Source organism: Triturus cristatus, chromosome 2_1 (assembly GCF_964204655.1).
Source record: "Triturus cristatus chromosome 2_1, aTriCri1.1, whole genome shotgun sequence".
Lineage (NCBI taxonomy): Eukaryota > Metazoa > Chordata > Amphibia > Caudata > Salamandridae > Triturus > Triturus cristatus.
In genome coordinates this window covers 420,139,168-420,160,389 of record NC_140581.1, presented here as the reverse complement: position 1 = coordinate 420,160,389, position 21,222 = coordinate 420,139,168, and the positions used below count along the sequence as shown (strand labels likewise).

General features: G+C 48.2%; 1 protein-coding gene across 1 annotated transcript in view; it reads left to right on the top strand.

Moving 5' to 3' along the window:
- The window catches only part of ADAMTS6 (ADAM metallopeptidase with thrombospondin type 1 motif 6), a 1,840,341-nt gene that overhangs the window by 196,777 nt on the left and 1,622,342 nt on the right, over positions 1-21,222 (top strand). Inside the window, exons 2-3 of the mRNA XM_085631708.1 lie at positions 492-858; positions 1,669-2,033. Of these exons, the coding sequence (XP_085487834.1) occupies positions 762-858; positions 1,669-2,033 (462 nt within the window). The 5' untranslated portion in view covers positions 492-761. The remainder of the gene's footprint in view (positions 1-491; positions 859-1,668; positions 2,034-21,222) is intronic.

Genomic DNA, 21,222 nt, shown 5'->3' with positions numbered 1-21,222 from the left:
AAAAGAACAGGAATAGTTTTGTACGTTCTTTTATTTCATACTTTCATACTGTCTGTTTCCACTTGTAAATACAGACCCATTAAGTTCTGAGGGTGAATGCCATACCCTTATAGTCCGCTGCCGAGAGCTATACCGGTTGTTAAAGGCCCCAAACCCACGTTATAGGCGAGGGCCTATACCGAAGGTGAGGGCCTTTATCAACCGGTATAGCCCGCTGTAGAAGGTCTATAATGTTATTAGAACATTCCACCCATAAAGGGTATGAAGACAGACATTGGAATGTTGGAGCACCGTGCTTAGACCAGCCATTATAAGCCCAGAGTTACTCCATTGTCTTCAGTGGAGCTCTCAATATTCCAATGTACTCATTTTTTCTTAGAACAAAACATGTTTCTTCTTGTTTTTTTATCTTAATTGTAATTTAGCAGTCACATTACTCAACAAGTGATTGTAGCACATGTTTAAACAACTTCTTCTTTTATTTGTTTCAGTTAAATAAATGGCCCAAGTCACGTAAGCACCCGGATTTTGAAGAATTCATACAAATGTAATTACGTTTTGGGGATGAAAATGATCCTAACAGAGACGGAAGAGCCAATTGTTGGACAGAAGGAATACCCGTTAAAAAATCCAACATATATTAACCTATTTTGATGGAAAATTGAATAAACAAACTTGGTATGGTGCGATTCTGGAGTGGCGTTAATTCCCTAATATACAGGTAGCCCCCTCCAGAGACCTTTTTTCATTCTTTCTAAATTATGGAAATATTGTGGATGACGTTGACCTGGAGTTTCAGCCTAATCATGGCTTTATCGGAATTTCACAGTGACAACAGGCTTTCGTATAGTTCTCAAGGTAGGGGTCCACTGTTATTGTATATCTGCCAAGACACTCAAAAATATGATTTCCTTATTTTAGATGATGACTAACTGTGGTGAGCCTGTGTTTTGACATCAAAGTTAACAATAAAACAAGTTTTTATATGTGGAGCCTAGCCATTAGAAATCGTCTCCTAGCACAGTTTTTTTAAAATAAGACCCTAAGTCTGAATACAATTATTTCCCAAACACACCTAACCTTTAACCATAGATTAACCAGCACCAGACATATCATCTTTCAAAAAAACCAAAAAATAATATAGTAGTTACCTATTGTATGTTTATTTGAAATAGCTGTGGGCTAATCCACATTACAAATGGCCTTCATAGATACAGTCGGCAAGTGCTTCACAGATGAGATCTGATTACAGTTCTTATTACTGGAAAGTTAATCAATTTTTTTCGGTTATCTTTGCCAAAAGTTGATAATGACTTTCCTAGTTTCCTACTTTTACTAGCTTTGGCCCTGAAGAATAAGACCTTTAGTGGAGCAGCCTACAATTAAGTGCTTATTGGCACAGTGAAAGCAAAATGTTTAAAAGCAGCATGCTGACATCATTTTTTGATATAGTCACATTGTCCTTGGCCAAAAACTATGATTGTCCAAATCATTTTGCATTATACAGATTTGCATTAATATTGCATTGCTTATCATTTAATTGATTATAAAGGATGATGAACTGGCCAAATTCTGATCTCATATGTCCTACTACTTTTGATGTCCTTTTGTTTTTTCTTTTCTTTTATTCCCACCTCCTGGACTGGATATACTTTATTGATTACAAAGAGGAGTTCCTGTATTACCTTGAACACTACCAGCTGACTGTTCCAATCAGGGTAGATCAAGATGGAGCCTTCCTCAGCTTTACTGTGAAACGTGATAAGCACTCAAGGAGAAGGAGGAGCACGGAGCCTAATGATCATGAACAAGCCGGAGCTAAATTATTTTTCAAACTTTCTGCATATGGCAAGCACTTTCATTTAAACTTGACTTTGAACACAGAATTAGTTTCTAAACAGTTTACAGTGGAATACTGGGGCAAAGATGGGCCGGAATGGAAGCACGACTTCATAGACAACTGCCACTACACAGGAAGTTTGCAGGATCAAAACATCACAACCTATGTGGCATTAAGCAACTGCAATGGTTTGGTAAGTAAACAGATTTTTTTAAATCTAATCTGGTAATTGAATGCGTGGTGCCGTCTGCCTTGACACTGCTATCAATATGGCTTTCTATGGCATGATATACTCCCTTCAAATAACTGCCATCAATCATCATTGCCATAGTGTCAGACTTCGTTTTGGGGAGGGCCCACAAGGCAGACAGGGGCTACTTGCCCCAACTATGCTGGTTGAGGTTGCTTGCCATTGACATCGTGGGGTGCAACCTTTTCTACCCGTAGTTTTCAAGACAGCAAGGGCCAGCACTGAGCGAGTTAGTGGGAGGGACATGAGAGAGCTTAGAATAGCTGAGCAACATACATAATCAAGTATTGTCTTTTCCGGGGCTAGTATTTTAAGTCAGTACTTCAATCACACAGCATTACTAAATATTACACATACCAACAAATCTGGTTGATTTACAGGGTCGTATAACTACAATTTATCTAATGAAACAAATACCCTATGATGCCCAAATCCTATCCCCCTTCTCTTTCTCAGCTGACTCAGGTAAAAATATGTGTGTATGCATTGGCCCATAGCTCAACAAGTCAGTGCTGGCAAAGTTTAGTATTAGCAGCAACAGTTTACCTCTGCTTGCATTTAGGCACAGTGTTTCTGTTCATGCAGACAGAGAACTGCGTTATCTGTTCAGTGATGCTGGTGACTCCTAGACACAGGCCAGCATCTTGACAGTCTTGAGCTTCTTTGGAGCAGTCTGGAGTGAGTATTCATCTCCAGCATTTGTAGCCCCTGGGGACGGTGGAGTCTAATGCTAATATTAGGAAGTTGCAGCCCTGGAGGCTGGTGCAGGTGGCCGCTTATAGGGGTATGTCCAGTAAACCCCAGAAACCTGGGCAGATTTAAATGTTATAAAAAGTAAGGGTCCTTCAGAAACTTTAATATTTATGGAGAGCATGATAGGTCCACTCCTATGTATATCTCAAATGCATGGGGATCTAGACTTGTCTAGTGATCATGGTCATAAAACACACAACCATTTCGTTTTAAATGAAGCCACAGTCAAATGCAATTTCTCAGAAAACATACATGTAGTATTGTTATGCATTGGTTTGTATCCACATCTTTCAAAAGGACAAGTTTGTACTAAGGTTTAGTCATAAAATAGTGCGCAAAATATACATATTTTATAACAAAGCTAAAGTGTTGTTGTTTTGCAGTAAAAAATAATCAGTAGGGCAGAGGATAATTCTCTGCATAGTACACCACTTATGACTCAAAGTCCCTTTCTCAACTTAAAACACTATAGCTTATCGGTGTTTTGACTCCTCTAAAATGATAATTTTCTATGGGGCCTTTCTCAGGACCAGAAGTGACATTATCTTAAAGGATGCTCAAGGAGAGTCAAGTGCGTTCATCAGTACTTGGTAATGCTGTTGATAACAACTACAAGGGACTAATCTTTTGTCTTCTTGAATTAGAGGTTGGGCTCTGCTCATTGCACATGTAACTTGAACTATACTGGGGGTCGATGCAGCAGCTTTTCTTGGGTGGCTACCTTGTGTGCTAGCATCAGCACTAGGCTGTCAAGGTTGATGCTGGAACGCTACTCGGCATGATGCCAACATGATGGATATGTTTTTACGCAGCTCATGGAGGGAATTGCCACAGAAGACTGGGGGTCTCTGAAGACTTCGGGTCAGGGCCAGCTGCACTCCCTCTTCGCAGCCAGCAACTGCGACCACAAACCCAGAAACATGCTATGCTTCTTCTTCTGGACAGCCTACCTTCTACATGGCCAAACACTCTCCTTCCCCCCTCTTGGGGCATTCAGGCATGCAAGTGCACAGGCAGAAACTAATTTTCTCCAGCAAGTTGCATACACCAAGTCACTTTACCTCTGGGAGACTGGCTGTCACACAGATACTAGCCCTCTTCCCTTCCTTGGTCATAAAAGACTTGGGACTGACACAAAGTCACTGTTATATCACCTTTCCAGACTGAGGATGTGGATCCACTCTCTTGAGCTTCAGAACTAAATTTAGTTGGTTCACTTTACAGTGTCATTTCCAGGGTGCTCTCCAGACACTGCCTTTATTCAAAGTGATGGTTCTCACCAAAGGTAGCAATGGGGCTCACTCCAAGCAGGAGTCTGAGTTTTCTGCATATGGCTGCCATCACCTTCCTTAAGTAGTAATGGGAGATAGACAAAAGGGCAGGACGTGCCTAGAAATGTTCTCTCACTGAACAATAGAAACTGTGATCCCGCCCTTCAGTCCTACCATGTACCAAATGTCAGTGCTCAGGAAGAACTAATCAGCAGCCTTTTACTAAGTTTCGCACAGAATTTCTAAAGGTAGCCCTTCAGTGTCTGAGTTTCCATGTTGTAACTCCAGGAATGCAGCCAGTATTCTTCCACTGTCTGTGGAAGCTGTCATCTTCCTCCATATTGTGCCGTACTAACCTGAGGCTGCCAGAACAGATCCTGCTAGCCCAGGTACTCAGAGTCAAACAACACAGAGAGTCCTATTACCATACATGTGCTACACACACTGCACATTCATACATACTCTAAAGAACAAGTTACTTACCTTCGGTAACGATGTATCTGTAAGAAACATTAGTTAGTTAGATTCCTCACCTTAGAATATCCCCAGGCGTCAGACTGGATCCGGAAGATTTTTCGTCAGCAATACCCCTTGCGCGACGACGGACGTCTGCGGCTCCGCGTCCGTCGTCGGCGTCGTGCGCCGGGATGACGTCGTCGGAGTACTTAGACGCCGCCCTCACGCGCTGACGTCAGTTCTTGTACATAGCCTTCCGCGCCAGGAACGCAGAGCCATGCAAAGACCGACACTGGTGCCAAAAATAAAATCTAGGGGCCTGAAAAGGATAACCTTAACCATAGATGTCAGTTCGCAGAACGGGGAGGATGGGTGGGTCGGTGAGGAATCTAACTAACTAATGTTTCTTACAGATACATCGTTACCGAAGGTAAGTAACTTGTTCATCTGAAAGAAACACGTTAGTTAGATTCCTCACCTTAGAATAGATACCCAAGCAATACCATCCCCGGTGGTGGGTCTGCGAACCAAGATCACACCAGAAAGTCCTGTAGGACAGAACGGCCAAAGAAGCCATCCCTCCGGACTTGGCTGTCAAGGCAATAATGCCTGGCAAACGTGTGTAGCGAAGCCCACGTCGCCGCCTGACAGATGTCCTGCAAAGGGACACCCTGTCCCAAAGCAGTAGTAGCCGCTGTGGCCCGAGTGGAGTGGGCGCGCAGCCCAACAGGAGGGTCCTTTTTTGCCAAGGAGTAACAAATTTTGATGCACAAAACGACCCACCGAGAGATGGTCCGTTTGTGCACCGCTTTCCCCTTCTTAGCACCCACGTATCCAACAAAAAGTTGGTCGTCCACCCGGAACTGCTTTGTGCGGTCCAGATAAAAGGAGAGCGCACGTTTTGGGTCCAGACGGTGGAGCCTCTCTTCCTCTTTGGAAGGATGCGGAGGCGGAAAGAAGGTGGGCAAGGTGACAGACTGCCCAAGATTAAATGGAGTCACCACTTTCGGAAGAAAGGAGGGACGAGGCCGAAGGACAACCTTGTCCGGATGAACAGAGAGAAAAGGAGGTTTTGAAGATAAAGCCTGGAGCTCACTCGCCCGTCTAGCCGAGGTGATGGCTACCAGAAAAGCAGTCTTAAGCGTCAGCAGACGAAGAGGACAATTATGAAGAGGCTCAAAGGGAGCACACATTAGAAATGTGAGAACAAGATTCAAGTCCCACTGAGGCATTACAAAAGGGACAGGAGGGAACGTGTGAGTAATGCCCTTTAGAAAGCGTGTATCTACAGGGGACTTGAAAAGAGAAGGCTGATCAGGAAGCCGCAAGAAGGCAGAGATGGCAGCAAGATATCCTTTCAGGGTGCCCAGGGCAGAGCCCTGCCGGGCCAAAGAAAGAAGAAAGAGGAGAACCTCAGAAAGAGGGGCGGAAAGGGGATCCACAGCCTTTGCTGTGCACCATGCCACAAATTTCTTCCACCGGCAGGCGTATACCGTCTTTGTGGAGGGACGCCTGGCTGCCAGAATGATATCACAGACTTCAGGAGGCAAGTCAAATGGCATCAACTGCCGCCGCTCAATCTCCACGCATGGAGGTGGAGGCTGGACAGGTTCAGGTGGAGGACCGTCCCCTGCTGCTGCGACAGAAGATCCTCCCGAAGGGGCAGACGTATCGGAGGATCGGTCAACATACTGAGTAGCTCGGGATACCAGTACCTTCGTGCCCAATCCGGAGCCACCAAGATGACTTGGGCACGGTCGTGCCTGATCTTCTTCAGCACTCTGGGCAGAAGTGGTATAGGCGGAAAGGCGTACAACAGACCGCAACTCCACTCGTGACGAAAAGCGTCGCCGAGCGAGTGCCGCCTTGGAAATTCCAACGCGCAGAACTGCTGACATTGCGCGTTCTCTTCGGTGGCGAATAGATCTAACCAAGGCTCTCCCCACTGCTGAAAGAGACCTTGCGCCACTTCGGAGTTCAGACGCTATTCGTGATCCATCATGCACCGGCGGCTGAGTTCGTCTGCTCTGGCGTTCAGAGAGCCCGCCAGATGTTGAACCACTAGGGTGACGCCCTGGTGTTCCAGCCACGTCCAGAGGCGCAGGGCCTCCTGACAAAGGGTCCACGACCCCACCCCGCCCTGTTTGTTGCAATACCACATGGCGGTGGTGTTGTCCGTGAACACCTGCACAACACTTCCCCTGACAGAGGGAAGGAAGGCTTTCAGTGCAAGTCGGATCGCTCTCAACTCCAACAGGTTGATGTGGAGACGAGACTCCGCCGGAGACCAGAGGCCTCTGATCTCTGCCTCTCCCATATGGCCACCCCATCCCAGGAGGGACGCATCCGTCACTACGACATGCTCCGGTTGGGGAAGGGAGAGGCTTCTGCCCATGACCCAATCGCGGTCCGTGAGCCACCACTGCAACTGCTGTGCAGTGCCCTCCGAGATCAAGACATGGTCGGACAAGTTGCCGTGATGCTGGGCCCACTGAAACTTCAGGTCCCACTGCAGAGCCCGCATGCGCCGCCTGGCGTGATGCACTAGTAGGATGCAGGAGGCCATCAGCCCCAGAAGCCGCAACACTAGCCTGACCGAAACCCAGGATAGAGGCCGAAAGATGGGAATCAGGGCCTGAATATCCCGGACCCGCTGTTCCGGTGGATAGACCCGGAACTGCGCCGAATCGAGAACCGCTCCGATGAAAAGGAGCTTCTGAGAGGGACTCAGGTGTGACTTCGGCACGTTGATGGAAAACCCCAGCAAATGCAGGAGATCCGCCGTAGTCTGGAGGTGGGAGACGACTGCCTGGGGCGAGCCCGCCTTCAACAACCAGTCGTCGAGATAGGGGAAGACTGGAACCCCTGATCTGCGCAGATGAGCTGCGACCACCGCCATCACTTTCGTGAACACCCGAGGGGCACTGGTGAGGCCGAAGGGGAGCACGGTAAACTGAAAGTGCTCTTGGCCCACCGTGAACCGCAGGTAACGCCGGTGGGCCGGCAGGACGGGGATGTGGAAATATGCGTCCTGCAAGTCCAACGCTACCATCCAGTCTCCGGGGTCTAGGGCAGCTAGAACCTGAGCCAAAGTCAACATCTTGAACCTTTCCTTCCGGAGGAAGGCATTGACGTTCCGGAGGTCCAAGATAGGGCGTAGGCCCCCTTTGCCCTTCTTGGGAACCAGAAAGTAGTGGGAATAACAACCACGACCTACTTCTGGACTCGGAACGCGCTCGACGGCCCCCTTGGCCAAGAGGGCCGAAACTTCCTCGTGGAGAAGATTCAAATGATCCCCCGAGATACGGTGGTGCTGCGGTGGCATGGCTGGAGGGGTCGTCTCGAAGGGGAGGGAGTAGCCCCTTCGGACGATTTGCAGCACCCACCTGTCCGATGTGATGGACCGCCAGTGGAGCAGGTGATGGCGAACTCTGCCGCCCACTAGCGTGGAATGGGCCTGAAAGCTCGGACTAGGAAGGCTTTGAGGCGGATGCTGCCGGGGTGGATGTGGGCTGACCTCGTCGTCCTCCAGAACCGCCTCGGCGGAAACCACGTCCGCGACCGCGCGCAGGTTGGTTCTGCGGCTGGTGGCTAGGCGCACGTGAGGAGGCACCCCTTCCTTGGCCACGAAAGGGGCGAAAGGCGGAAGATTGCTACCGCGGGGCCGAGAGGCCCAAGGACTTGGCCGTAGCCCGGGAGTCCTTAAAGCGGTTCAGCGCACTGTCCGCTTTCTCGCCAAACAGGCGAGTGCCATCAAACGGCATGTCCATGAGAGTGCTCTGGACATCGCCCGAAAATTACGTGGACCGCAGCCAGGCGTGACGTCTAAGCGCCACTGTTGTAGAAATGGCCCTACCCAGCGAGTCCGTGGTGTCAAGCCCACAACGTATAGCATGTCGCGCGGCATCCCTCCCATCGGCCAGAGCCTGGGTGAGTCGTGTCCGGACCTCCTCCGGACACAGGGGCAGCGCGTCCTCCACCGCATCCCACAGAGAGTGGGAATAACGGTCCAAGAGACAAGCGGTGTTCAAAGACCGCAGGCCCAAACTAAGGGAAGAGAACAGCTTCTTGCCAAACTGTTCTAGTCTCTTGGAATCCCGGTCCGGCGGGGCGGTCGGGAAAGAGGATTGGGAGGTGGAGGCCTGGATAACCAGGCTCTCAGGGGTAGGGTGTTGGGACAGAAAACTGGGGTCGCCCGGAGCAGGGCGGTGGCGCCTGGCGACGTTCCTGTCCACAGGGGGAACTGTGGAGGGCTTGGACCAGGTGCCCTGCAAAACGTCAATGAGGGCCTCATTGAATTGCAGCAGAGGCTCAGTGGAGCTTGCTGCAGACTGAAGCACCTCAGTAAGGACGTTAGTCCTCACAGCCACGGCAGGCAGCTCGAGCCCAAGGGCTGCGGCCGCCTTGCGCAGCACCACAGAGAAAGCAGCGCCCTCCTCCGAAGCCACAGTCGGAGGAGAAACAAATCCAGTGTCTGGAGAGGTATCCAGGCCACTGGCCTCCCCCAGTTCATCTGCCCAGTCCTGGGACAGTTGAGCCTGAGCGGCCATAGGATCCTCGGATCCCTCCCAGTTGCCCCCATCATCCGACTCCTGGTATAGAGGAGAAAGTAACGGAGCCGGGCGGTAGACATAATGTGTCTCTAGCGGCGCCGATCTCGGCGTCCATCGACGCCGGACCGGCGCCGGGCCCGGAGTGGGACTGAACTGGGGTACGACGTCGAGCGGAGTCGACGTCGGCGTCGGGGGTGGTACCGGTGTCGACGCCGGCGGAGGAGGCGTGACGAGGTTAACCGGCGTCGACGGGGACTCGAGAACGGGTCCCTCGGGCGCTTGCGGCGTCGAGGCCGGAGCCGTCAACGGCGCCGAAGCCGAAGCCACCGGCAGGCAAGGCAGCCCAGTCGGGTCCGCGGGGCCCGAAGGCGCACCAGCGGGCGCCGACGGCGGAGCCAGGTTCCTCATGGCCGAGAGGAAGGCACTGACTTCCGCCGGCGTCGCGTTAGTCCCAGGGACCGGAGGGTATGGGGACGGGCGCGGTGCCTGCGGCTCCGCCGGAGCCGCGGGGGTGGAACCACCCTGACCCTCGGCCGAGTCGCGCGACCGGCGTCCGAAGAGCGATGTCGCCTCTTGGACTTCTTGGAATGCTTCGACTTACCCGAAGACTTGGATCCCGACGACCGATGGTGACGTCGGCTGCGGCTCCGCGACCGATCCTTGGACCTCCTCCTGGACCGGGATCGAGAGGCGCGCGGAGCCGAGTGGCGAATCTCGAGAAGCTTACGGGACCGCTCCCGTCTAGCCTTCGAGGTCAGGGCCTTGCAGTCCGAACACGACTCCGCGTCGTGATCGAGGCCCAAGCAGTAAAGGCACCGGCGGTGATGGTCCGTAACCGACATCAATCGGGTACAGTCCGTACAGGCTTTAAACCCAGGCATCCTACCGGCACCGGTGTCGAGACACGATCAAAAAGGATCAAAAAAGTTAGTCAAAAATTGACTAAAGGGGTAGCTCTCCCGGATGTGCGCTTACTGGCGCGGAAAAAAGAAGAACTGACGTCAGCGCGCGAGGGCGGCGTCTAAGTACTCCGACGACGTCATCCCGGCGCACGACGCCGACGACGGACGCGGAGCCGCAGACGACGCCTAGCGACGCGCAAGGGGTATTGCTGACGAAAAATCTTCCGGATCCAGTCTGACGCCTGGGGATATTCTAAGGTGAGGAATCTAACTAACGTGTTTCTTTCAGATTACACACACAATGTCACCATAAGCATCTGGGTTTAGATGTTACTTTAGGTTAGAGAGGTCAATAGACCGTGCTCTCACTGACACAAAGTAAAGGATCTGGTCCCACTAATAATTCACAAAAGATGGCATGCTTCCACCATTGCTTTCATAGTGTACCAACCACAATGGCAGTAGTTCTCTGCCTAATATGAGGGCATGTTTGGTGCACTCCTCCAGGTCACAGGATATGCCCTCACATTGTCAGAGACAGGCCTAGGCCTCTGTGCACACGCTAGATTATTGTAATGTCAGGGCCAGAATAAAAGTCAGGATTCCAGTTTCACATGCCGCCGGGCGCTGAAGTCAGGGATACACTCCTGTTGACCATGCAAGGAACATTCCCGTCCCTACACGTAACGATTTAATGCCATGTGATGTTCCATCTAATGTACGTCAGGAGTACTGTGCTTATTTATTCCTAAATAGTGCTGCATTTATTAAGCAGTAAACTCTGAAAGGTTTTTGCAGTAAATCAGGCACCCATTTTATAATTTGAAAGAGGCGTATAACATAAGGTGCTTAAACAGTGTATTTTTTCAGTTTTTTCCATTCAAGTCCTATTTTATGTTACTCCCTCCCCCTACATAATACTCTATTTGGAAGATTCTTCACTTTCTTTTACAGTTCATTGCTGTACTATGTTTCCTCTATTTCTGGTCCCACTCTGTAGGTTAGTATGTCTACTCAACATGCCCAACTCATCTGTACATAGGTAAGTCTTAATTAACAAGACATCATCTTCTCTTAATATAAAAACTCCTCTCCAGTTACCTGTACTCACTGTCTGAGATGTTATGGTTTAAATATTTTTTATTGATTTTACATGGATATGCGCATTTACATTAACCACCACCTACATCCACTGGCCGGTGGGGAAGCATATCCAAGAAGAATTGATAGAAAACAAAAGATGAGGAATAGTAGAAGAGGAAGAGGGATAGTTAAGATGTCTGGGTGTGCTCTGTGTTTGTGTATATGTTACCTGGGGCTGATCTTCGGTAGGTATGTTCAGATTAGAGAGCCGGAGGACCAGGAGATATCATGGGCATGTAAGTTCCAAGAATTCTGTGGAGAGAAAGGTGACGGTGGAGCCCCACCTTTTCTCCAATATGGGTAAAGTGTGGGAGAGGCCTGCTGGAATCTTTTCCATGCTTACCAGTTCCCAAATCTTGTGTAACCAGTCCATCTTGGTTAGGATTTCTGCCGTACCCCAGCGCGCTAATAGTGTCAACTTGGCCGCGCCTAATGCTAGAGGTTGTTTGCTTTTCCACAGTCGGACTTAAGAGGGTAGGTGAGAGGGTTAGGGAGGCCTAGTAGGGTGAAGCTGGGAGCCATGGAATTTCGGTTTGATGTATGGTGTCAATATCATTTAGGATGGTATCCCAATATGCCTGTATTTTCGGGCACTGCCCAAGGATGTGTGTGAGTGTACCCCGTTGCCCACAATTGCGCCAGCACTGGTCGTTCCCCCCGGCCTTCCAGCGCGCCTTTCTGGCCGGGGCATAGTACCAGTACCAGTAATGCACAATTTTTAAAAGCATCTCCTTTCCTGCCATGCTACAAGAGGAGGACCTTGCTCTGTGGAAAATGTCCTGCCATCCTGTGGGGGAAAACTCGTATTCAATCTCTGATTCCCATCTGCACTGTGCTGGGGGATTTGTCGCTTCCTTTGGGTTTGTTCAGCAATGCATATATGTCTGAGAGCAAGTGTTTGTCCGAGGTGCGGGTTATACACCACAATTCGAATTTAGTGAGGGGGCGACTTGCCCGGGGTTGCATATGTGGTTGGGTAGCCCAATGCCGTAGGGCCAGGTATTGCCAATAGGCCTCTTTAGGGATTCCAAAGCCTAAAACTAGTTGGGGGAAGCCCATATTCCCATTTTCATCAAAGAGGTCCCCTACTTTTTTGCAGTTGGCCTCTAGACTCTTAAGGTGGCTATTCCCTTCTAAGGCAGGGAGGAAGTCCGGGTTGCTTATAAAGGGTTGCCAAGGGTGATACCGGGGTAGAGAGGCCTATAAAACACCAGTGTTTCTCAGATTCTAGTTTGTACCATTCTGTCATGTGGTGCAGTTGCGCTGCCTGGAAGTATTTCTCCAAGTTTGGAACCCCAAGACCATCGTCTGCTTGGCTCAAATATGTCAGTCGTTTTGCCATGCAAGCCCTCTTTCCCTCCCAAATGAAACTTTCCATTAGATGCTGCATCTGAGCTAGCAGGCGGGGTAGGGGGATCAATGGAAGTGTTTGCAGCACATATAGGATGCGAGGCAATAGGGTCATTTTGATGGCAGCTAACCTGCCCAACCATGACATTCTGTGCTTCTTCCAGTTAAGAGGGGCGAATAGTTTGCTCGGATTGTCTTGTCTATTGTGGGAAGAACATGCAGCCCCAGGTATGATACCCCTTTATGGGCCCAAGCAAACGGGAAGCGGGCGGTCAATTGTTGTTGGTCAGCTGCAGATAAAGTGGTGCTGAGGGCCATGGTCTTCTGAATATTGACTTTGAAGCCTGAGATTTTGCCGAATGCATCCATTGCCTCCAAAAGGGGAGGCAGGGACAGTAGTGGTCATGTAAGAAAGACCACTACTTCGTCTGTGTAGAGGGAGATTTTATGTTCTCTATCCCCCATCCTAATCCCGGTGACATTGGGGCAGTGTCGGACTCACTCTGCAAACGGCTCCATGTAAAGGGCGGAAAGTAAGGGTGACAGAGGGCACCCTCGGCGCGTACCTCTGGCGATTGCTACTGGTCGTGACGCTATCTCATTCACCCTGATGTGAGGTTTCGTACCGTTATATATACTGTTTACCCAGCGCAAAATGCGCTCGCCAACCCCGAATCTCTGCGGGACCTGTCATAGGTAGGGCCAGTGTACCCGGCTGAAACCTTCTCAGCATCGACCGACAGGAATACCGTAGGTTGTTGAAGGCGTTGGGTTTTATCTAATAGGTGACACAGCCATCTAGAGCCATCGCTGCAATTGTGTTCCGGTATAAAACCAGACTGTTCCGGATCTACCAGGCACTGCATATGAGGGGCAAGGCGGCCAGCCAGTATACTAGTAACCATCTTTAGGTCCACATTCAATAAAGAGATGGGGTGTAGGATGCGCATTCATGATGATCTTTACCGAGTTTAAGCAATTCCACAACTTTAGCCATAGTCATGGTGGGGGTTAGAGCACTCGTTTTGCTGAAGGAGTTAAAGAGGTGCACAAGTAACGGAACGAGATCCGAGGCAAAGACCTTGTAAAAATCCGTTGAGAAGCCGTCTTCACCCGGGGCTTTCCCAGGGGCAAGTCCCTGATTTGCTCGTAAAACCTCCTACGGGCGGATATTCACCTCCAGAGCGTCGGCATCTAATGTGGGGAGAGACGTCACTGGTGCTGACGTAAGCCTCAGCAGCATTCGAGTTCAAGCGTTCGGCCGAGTAAACATCTGTAATGAATGCTTCAAATTCTGCAGCGATGTCAGTATCAACTGAGAGGATTTCTCCATGGGAGTTCCGTAACCCGGTAATACGGAGTGAGTTCGTTTGGGATCTCAAGAGGTGCGCCAGAAGTCTACTGGCTTTGTTTCTCCCTTCATAATAGCGCTGTTTAGTGCGCATGAGGGCATATTCCGCTCCGTCATAATCTAAGCCTTTCAATTGCTTACGGGCAGCATGAAGCTGTCGACGGGCCTGGGTTGCCCCTGTGCAACGGTGGACACCCTCTAACTCCCTGAGGTGTGCCTCTAGCTGTTCGTGTTTGTCTCTCCTATCCTTATTCAGCCTGATGCGATGGCCAGAAATTGGCCCCTAATGACTGCCTTCAGTACGCCCCAAGCCACGGGGGCCTGGACCGTCCTGTCATCGTTAAGTGCCAAATAAGACTTTATAACCGCCCGTACCTTGGCAACCGTGGGTTCGTATGCGAGTATGGTGTGGTTTAAGTGCCATGTCTTCTGACCTGGGGTCCCTCCTGGCAAAGTTAACTCTAGGGAGATTGGCGAGCGGTCTGAGAGAGGATCTGTGCCTATAGTGACGTCATGTGTGCAGCTGGTGACCCGAGGCGATATCCCGAATAAATCTTTTCTTCCATAAGTGTGGTGTGCCGCCAAGACTGTCTGAGATTTTAGATGGTTCATGTTGCAGACCCATTGGCCAAAGCTGTTGCCTCCACATGCTTCAACACCCTCCACATACTCCGCAAGTCCTTCAAAGGGATCCCCCCTGGAATCTATCACCCATGCACTCCTCACCAGCAGACTGGACTATGGGAATGCCCTCTTCGCAGGAATCAACCAATCTCTGCTCCACAAACTCCAGACCGTCCAGAACACCACAGCCAGACTTGTCCTCGGCATCTTATTTATTTATTTATTTTATTTGTAAAGCGCCTGAATCCCCCTCAAAGGGGTATCTCTGCGCTATGGAGGTGCATGAGTAGGCCATGAAGGGGGGCATGTTAAAATAATGCAGTTTTGAGGAGCCTTCGGAATTGAAGGTGATTAGGGCATTGCGCCGCAGATGAATAGGAAGCTGGTTCCAGTAGAGAGAGGCTAGGTGAAAGAAAGCTTTCCCTCCCAGTCGCAATGTTTTGAACCGTGGTACAAGAAGCAGAGATTTAGTTCCCGATCAGAGAGACCAAGTGGGTATGTAGTTGTTAAAATTTCCTTGCAAGATAGCTGGGCCCTTTGCCGTTCAAGGCCTTGTGTACAATACAATAGATTTAAAATTTGGTTTGTTTACGTACCGGGGAGCCAGTGGAGTTGTTGTAGGAGAGGAAGAGAGGCATTTCTAGGGATAGCATTCGAGACAAGGCGCGCCGCGGTATTTTGGACCACCTGTAATCTGCTCAGCGAAGACTCATTAGCTGAGACCAAAAGGGCGTTACAGTAGTCTAAGCGGCTTAGTACCAGTGCCTGGATGAGAGTTTTCCATGTGGACAAGGTAAGGAAGGGGAAGATTTGCCGTAATAAACCAAGAACATGGAAACAGCTGTGATAGCAGCGTGCTCTTTAATGGTCAGTGCCTGGTCTAGGCGTATGCTGAGGTTCTTGACTACGGTCTTTGGCTCCGGGGGATCACCTAGATCTCCTGGCAACCAATCTTTTGACAACAGCAATGGTGCGTTCCCCTCAGCAATTCTAGCATCCCACGGCAAGACTACATCACCCAGCAACTACGAGAACTCCACTGGCTCCCCGTCGAAAAAAGAGTGACCTTCAAGCTGCTCACACACCTACAAAGCCCTCCACAACACCAGACCCCAATACCTCAACAAAATAATCTCCTTCTATGTCCCCAAGAGAAATCTCCGCTCCCCTGACCAGACCATGGCCGAAATCCCCCGCATCCACAGAGCCAGAACAGGAGGCAGATCCTTCTCCTACATCGCAGCCAAGACCTGGAACAAACTCCCCCTCAATATCAGAAGCCCCACACAGCAAGCATTCATTAAGAGCCTCAAGACCTGGCCGAATGACCGGAGCTGCCCAAATGCATCCCCCCCAGTGCCTTGAGACCCTCAGTAGTGCGCTCTATAAATCCCCGATTGATTGATTGGCCAACACAGTGTGTGTTTGAGTGTTATCAAAAGACCCTGCCATTGGATTGGATGTCTGTAACTCTTACGGGAAATGAAACGAGCAGTGCTGCCTTCTTTAATATACACAGAATCTCAGCTTGGGTTGGCTTCACCTCTGAGAGCTACTTTGAGGGTGCTGGTGAGCTACCAGTAGCTCCCGAGCTACTGGATGGAGACCCCTGTTTTAAATAATCTCCCTGGCCATTCCAAATCACATCTAATTCCCAACCAGAGAAGCGCCATTTGCCTTTTCGTTATGTTACTAGGTTTCCTATGTGATTGTGTCTAATATTAAGACAAATAAATTATTTTGTTTTCTTTTCAGTTAAGAATGTTCTATGTGATAAGCAGTGTGATGAATGTAATCATTGAAAACTGTCAAAAGATGAGTTTAGAGAGCATTTTATGATATTTATATTTAGCTCGTACTATATAGGAATCAACAGCGTCTTTGTCAAGAATCTGGTAGTCACCAGAGCTTACATTCAAGTTCTAAGAAATCAGAAGCTATCATCAGTGACCAATTTGAGCCGGTGCTTGACAGGCGCCCACCTACATTTATTTTTGGGGACTGGCACTTACTTATGTTTCCTCATCAGACATTGACCACCAGCTAGAGAGGGAAAATCACAGAAACTGGAAAGAAGTAAAAAGAGAAAGACTTAAAAACCGTTGCAAAGGGAGAAAGCAAAAACTTTTATGGGTGAGATAAATTGACAGGGAGTGTCTGATAGTGGACGGAAGAGCCATGAGGTTGATTCAAGACTACGCAACAGGGGTGTGAAATTCTTATAACCTGATCCCCAGAACAACATCTATTAACGTATATTTTGTCCTTGAGACAAGTAGGCCCCCAATGCTCTGCAGCACAAACCCTTTGGCTGCCAGTTCACAGTACCACATTATGGAGCAGGGATGAGAATCGTCTGCAGTTAAGGTAATATTTGTGTCCATATGTTAATGCTGTTCGAACGTGTACTTATGTTTCATTAAGGCAAAGCCTTAATTATTAGGGTGAGTGTTCCAAATAAATGCCGTATAGCTCAGACTGCACTACTGACAGTGGTTCCAGTAAAAAAAGATGTGTGCACACATTTGCAAAGTGTAACAATATGAGGCTATGTATAATGCTCCCAGAATGCTCTCTGATTAGTTGAAAATATTTGTAGAAACCTAAAAGCAAGAATGATGATTCTTTGCTTTCAAAATAAAATGTTCTTAAAATAATGCAACTAGGAAATAAAACATTTTGCTAAACTGCTGTGGAATTTAATAAAATGTGTAGATGTATGATGGTTTTTCCAAAACATATTCATAATGGAAAGTAAATGCAACCAGTTTCAACAAGTTTAGGGGAAACATGAAAACAAACAAGCATTGACAAAGCCAATGGACGACACATTGGTGGTCAGTCTTTTAGTTTTGGCAATGCGTGTTTTGTTTTGACATTGCTTTTGTAAACATTTATTGTTTTTGGAGCTGCTGGACCCTCACTATTGTGACAAACAGTGGCAAAAAGCTAAATCTATATATATTTTTTAACAACAACTTTTATTGGGTTATTCTGCAATAGGAGGGGCAATAGCCCTACAAAGACCTGTAGGAGAAAAAGGATGTTGTTCACTCCAATAACCACATTTCTGTCATTTAATGACACCTGCCAAACATGCAGGTGAAAAAATAAAAACAATATGCAGACAGTTCTCGATCTCTCGATCTCCATATTAGTACATACGGCATAACAGCATCAGTTTTTCACACACAAACAGGGCAGCAATGCTCTATCAAGGTGAAGTAGAGAGTAATGAGTAACAAAGATCAAGGGGCGCCATTTAGGGGTCTGTATCCGGCAGAGGGGGAAGGTTGATTCCCCGATACGTCGCCCATCGGGTCCAGATCTTGCGGTGTTTTGCAGGGCATCCCCGGGCATCGAAAATAGCTATCTCGGCCCCCATACATTTGTCTAACTCAGTCTTCCATTTACCCAGGGTCGGGGGAGATGTCGCCTTCCACAATTGCGCTATGTCCCTCTTGGTGATGGTAAGAGCCAGAAACAGTAAGTGCTGCTTGTACCGATTCCCCCCAATATCGTCAGTGCAATGTAATAGGAAAAGTTGTGGGTCGAGTGGGAGCTCCCACAACAGCACCTCGTTCAGGCAGGACCTAATCCTGCGCCAAAAGGGTTGCAATGCCGTGCAGCTCCAAACCGTGTGTAGAAATGACCCCTCCTCCCGGTCACACCTCAGACATGTAGGGGACAGGATAACTCCCATTCGCCAGAGTCGAGCTCTTGTATAATACGCCCGGTGTAAGTATTTGAACTGGATTAGCCGATAACGTGTGGAGACCGCCGCACCCCTCGGGCTGGCGATGGCTTCGGCCCAGTCGTCATCAGTCAGGTCTGGAATGACGGCCTGCCACGCAAGTCATGTCTTGTCGAGGGTAGTGGGCCTGTGGGTCCTCAGAGTCTGATATATTTGCCTGATCTTGTGGAGACCAAGATCACCAATGAGCAAGCGGCCCTCCAGGGGACGAAATTCGGGAAGGGTCTCTAATGTGCGAGTCAGGGGTGAGTGCATGCCGGAGTTGAAGAAATTTGTAAAATTGTAACTTATGTAGGTCAAAGTCAGCCTGTAGTAGGATGATTTCAATGTAGTGCCCCGTAACACATCCCGAGGGGTCGAGATCCCCACAAGGTCCCACCCCCGGAACCCCTTCAGGGCAGCCACTGAGTGAGATACGTACCCTGCCATAGGGGAGTTTGCTGGGTGAGTTTCCCATTCCAGCCCATCTGTCGGGTTTTAGCCCGCCATAGCTGTATCACAACTCTACCCTCCGGTGGCATAAACTCTAGGCGTGCAGAACTGTACACTAAATGAAGGAGAGGGACCTGCTCCATCGCTGTGTGCTCTATTGAATAGGCCAGATCTGTGGGGGAGTTATACCACCATTCATTCACTACGAGGATATGAGACGCTACATAATATAGTAATTGAATAAGTAAACGTCTGCAGCTGCAATCCCTCCACAGTACGTAGATTGTGCACAGGTGCAGAGAGCAACTCTAACTGCACCCCCATTCCAAAGGAATTTATTTTGTATGGCAGCAACTTGTGCAAACCATGAGCGTGGAATAGGGTATGGGAAGTTTTGAAGGCGATATAAGATCTGAGGCAATTACACCATCTTAAAAATGGCTGAGTGCCCGTATAGGAAGAGGGGGCGAGAAGACCATATTGCCGTTTTGTTTTTGAGGCTTGCTGACAGTGGGGTGATATTATGCGCCCAGGTGACTTTGGGCACGGGGATACATAAATGCTGAGATATTTGAAACCATGCGTTGCTCGAGAGAGTTGTGAGGCCCATGTATCACGACCCTGGTGTCCGCACATCAGGAATAGTATAGATTTGGCAGGATTCGTATGTAAGCCCGTAGTGAAACACCCTGAGGATTTCCAATATGCGGGGCCCAGAAAATCAGGGTTCCGTCATGAAAAAGCGGAATAATTGTTTGGTCTCAAAAAAGCACACATTGCCATAGTAGTTCCTGGTACTGAACAAAACTATCTTGTGTGCTGATATGCTCCTTGTTAAAGAGCAGATTGCGATCATTCACAGTGCAGAAAGCCCATAGACGGCTAGAGAGCAAGAGATAGAATTTTAATAAAAACAAAAGATCTTGGTTAACGCCAGACCTAATTAGGGGCTCAATTGTTAAATTTACGTATTCATGAATTCACAAGAGTTTACAGAATTTGACCAGGAAATGGTACTCCTGGAAAATATTTGTGAACTGTATGTTATCACCAGCAAATATCCATGTGTATATTTGCTCATGCGAAACTCTGTTGAGCGTTTACAAGTTCACCTTCCCTTTAATCACTTTTTTCCCAACCCTGAACCAAGTTTTACTTCTGACCCTTGTTAGAAGTATATTTCCAACCTTTTTTTTGTATGTGAAATGACTAGATAAATACTGGTGAAAACCCTTGAAACATGCAAGTCAATAGGTTTCCACAGACTCAAAAGGGCATTCCAAACTGGAACTATTTCTTACAGCTACCTCCAGCCTGTAGAACTGAAAAAAGGAAAATTGCTAGTATTCAAGCCCTACTTTAGTATTAGCCCTAGCATAATCAGAGAGGATATTATCAGAGCTCCTATTTAATGAGATTGCTTCCATAATTTGTGGCCCCACTACATGGCTCCAAAGGGACATGTAGATTATTTTACAGGCCCAGTAGATTTATGAAGCAACCTGTCCTATGGATAAGTATATATTTTGTGTAATTCCACACCCCTGATGCAGCCTTGGTATTCAGTGTACTGACGTTTGAAAGCATCAGTTGCGGGTTACTGAACAGAACTTGAAGCACCAGCACTCATTCAATTGCAAATTGAGACCTGGCCATCCCATCACAAATTAAGGTACATAGTAACATGAAAAATTACCTTGGAAAAAAGATAAACCATAATAGGTAACCATTCAAAAAAGCATAAATGAAAAATTGAACAATTAAGGTCTGTTCCTATGGCTAACCTATTTGACTGAATTAGCACATGTTTCGGGCCCCTCACGCAGTGAAAAGGTTTCTGTTTCTTTTGTCTGTTCCAGCCAGGAAGACTGTGATTCAGACTCTTATTGCTTCTAGGTTGGAGTATACCAACGCTTTGCAACTTGGACTGATGGACTATGTCATTCATAGACTGCAGCTGGTCCAGAATGCTACTTAATCTACCTCTGAGAACCCGGTTCAGAAACTGCCCCACCCCTTTTTAACATGATTATACATACATTTACATTTTGTATTTATTGAGGGAGCCCTTTCAAACCCTTTCCTTTTTAAATTTTTGCCCCTTTTTTAACCTTAACTCTGCTCTGCATATCCTTACCCACCTCTAAACCCTAAAACAATACTTACCACCCTATGCCCCCACCAACCCATTAGCCCTATAAAATATCCTTACCAGCCTATACCCTTTCTCAACTATAAATATATCATACCACCCTATATCACTACTTAGCCCTAAAAATACCCATACCACCCTTTGCCCCACCCACCCTAAACCCTAGAACACTCTTCCTACCCTATACCCTACCCACCCTTAAGCCCTAAAACACCCTTACCATCCTATACCCCTACCAACCCCTGAACCCCACAAAAATATCTTTACCATGTTATACCCTAAGCCACCCCTAAACCCTAATATACCCTTGCTACCCTATACCCATACCCACCCAATAACCTAAAAAATATCCTTACAACATTATTACCTGACCCACCCCTAAACCCTAAAA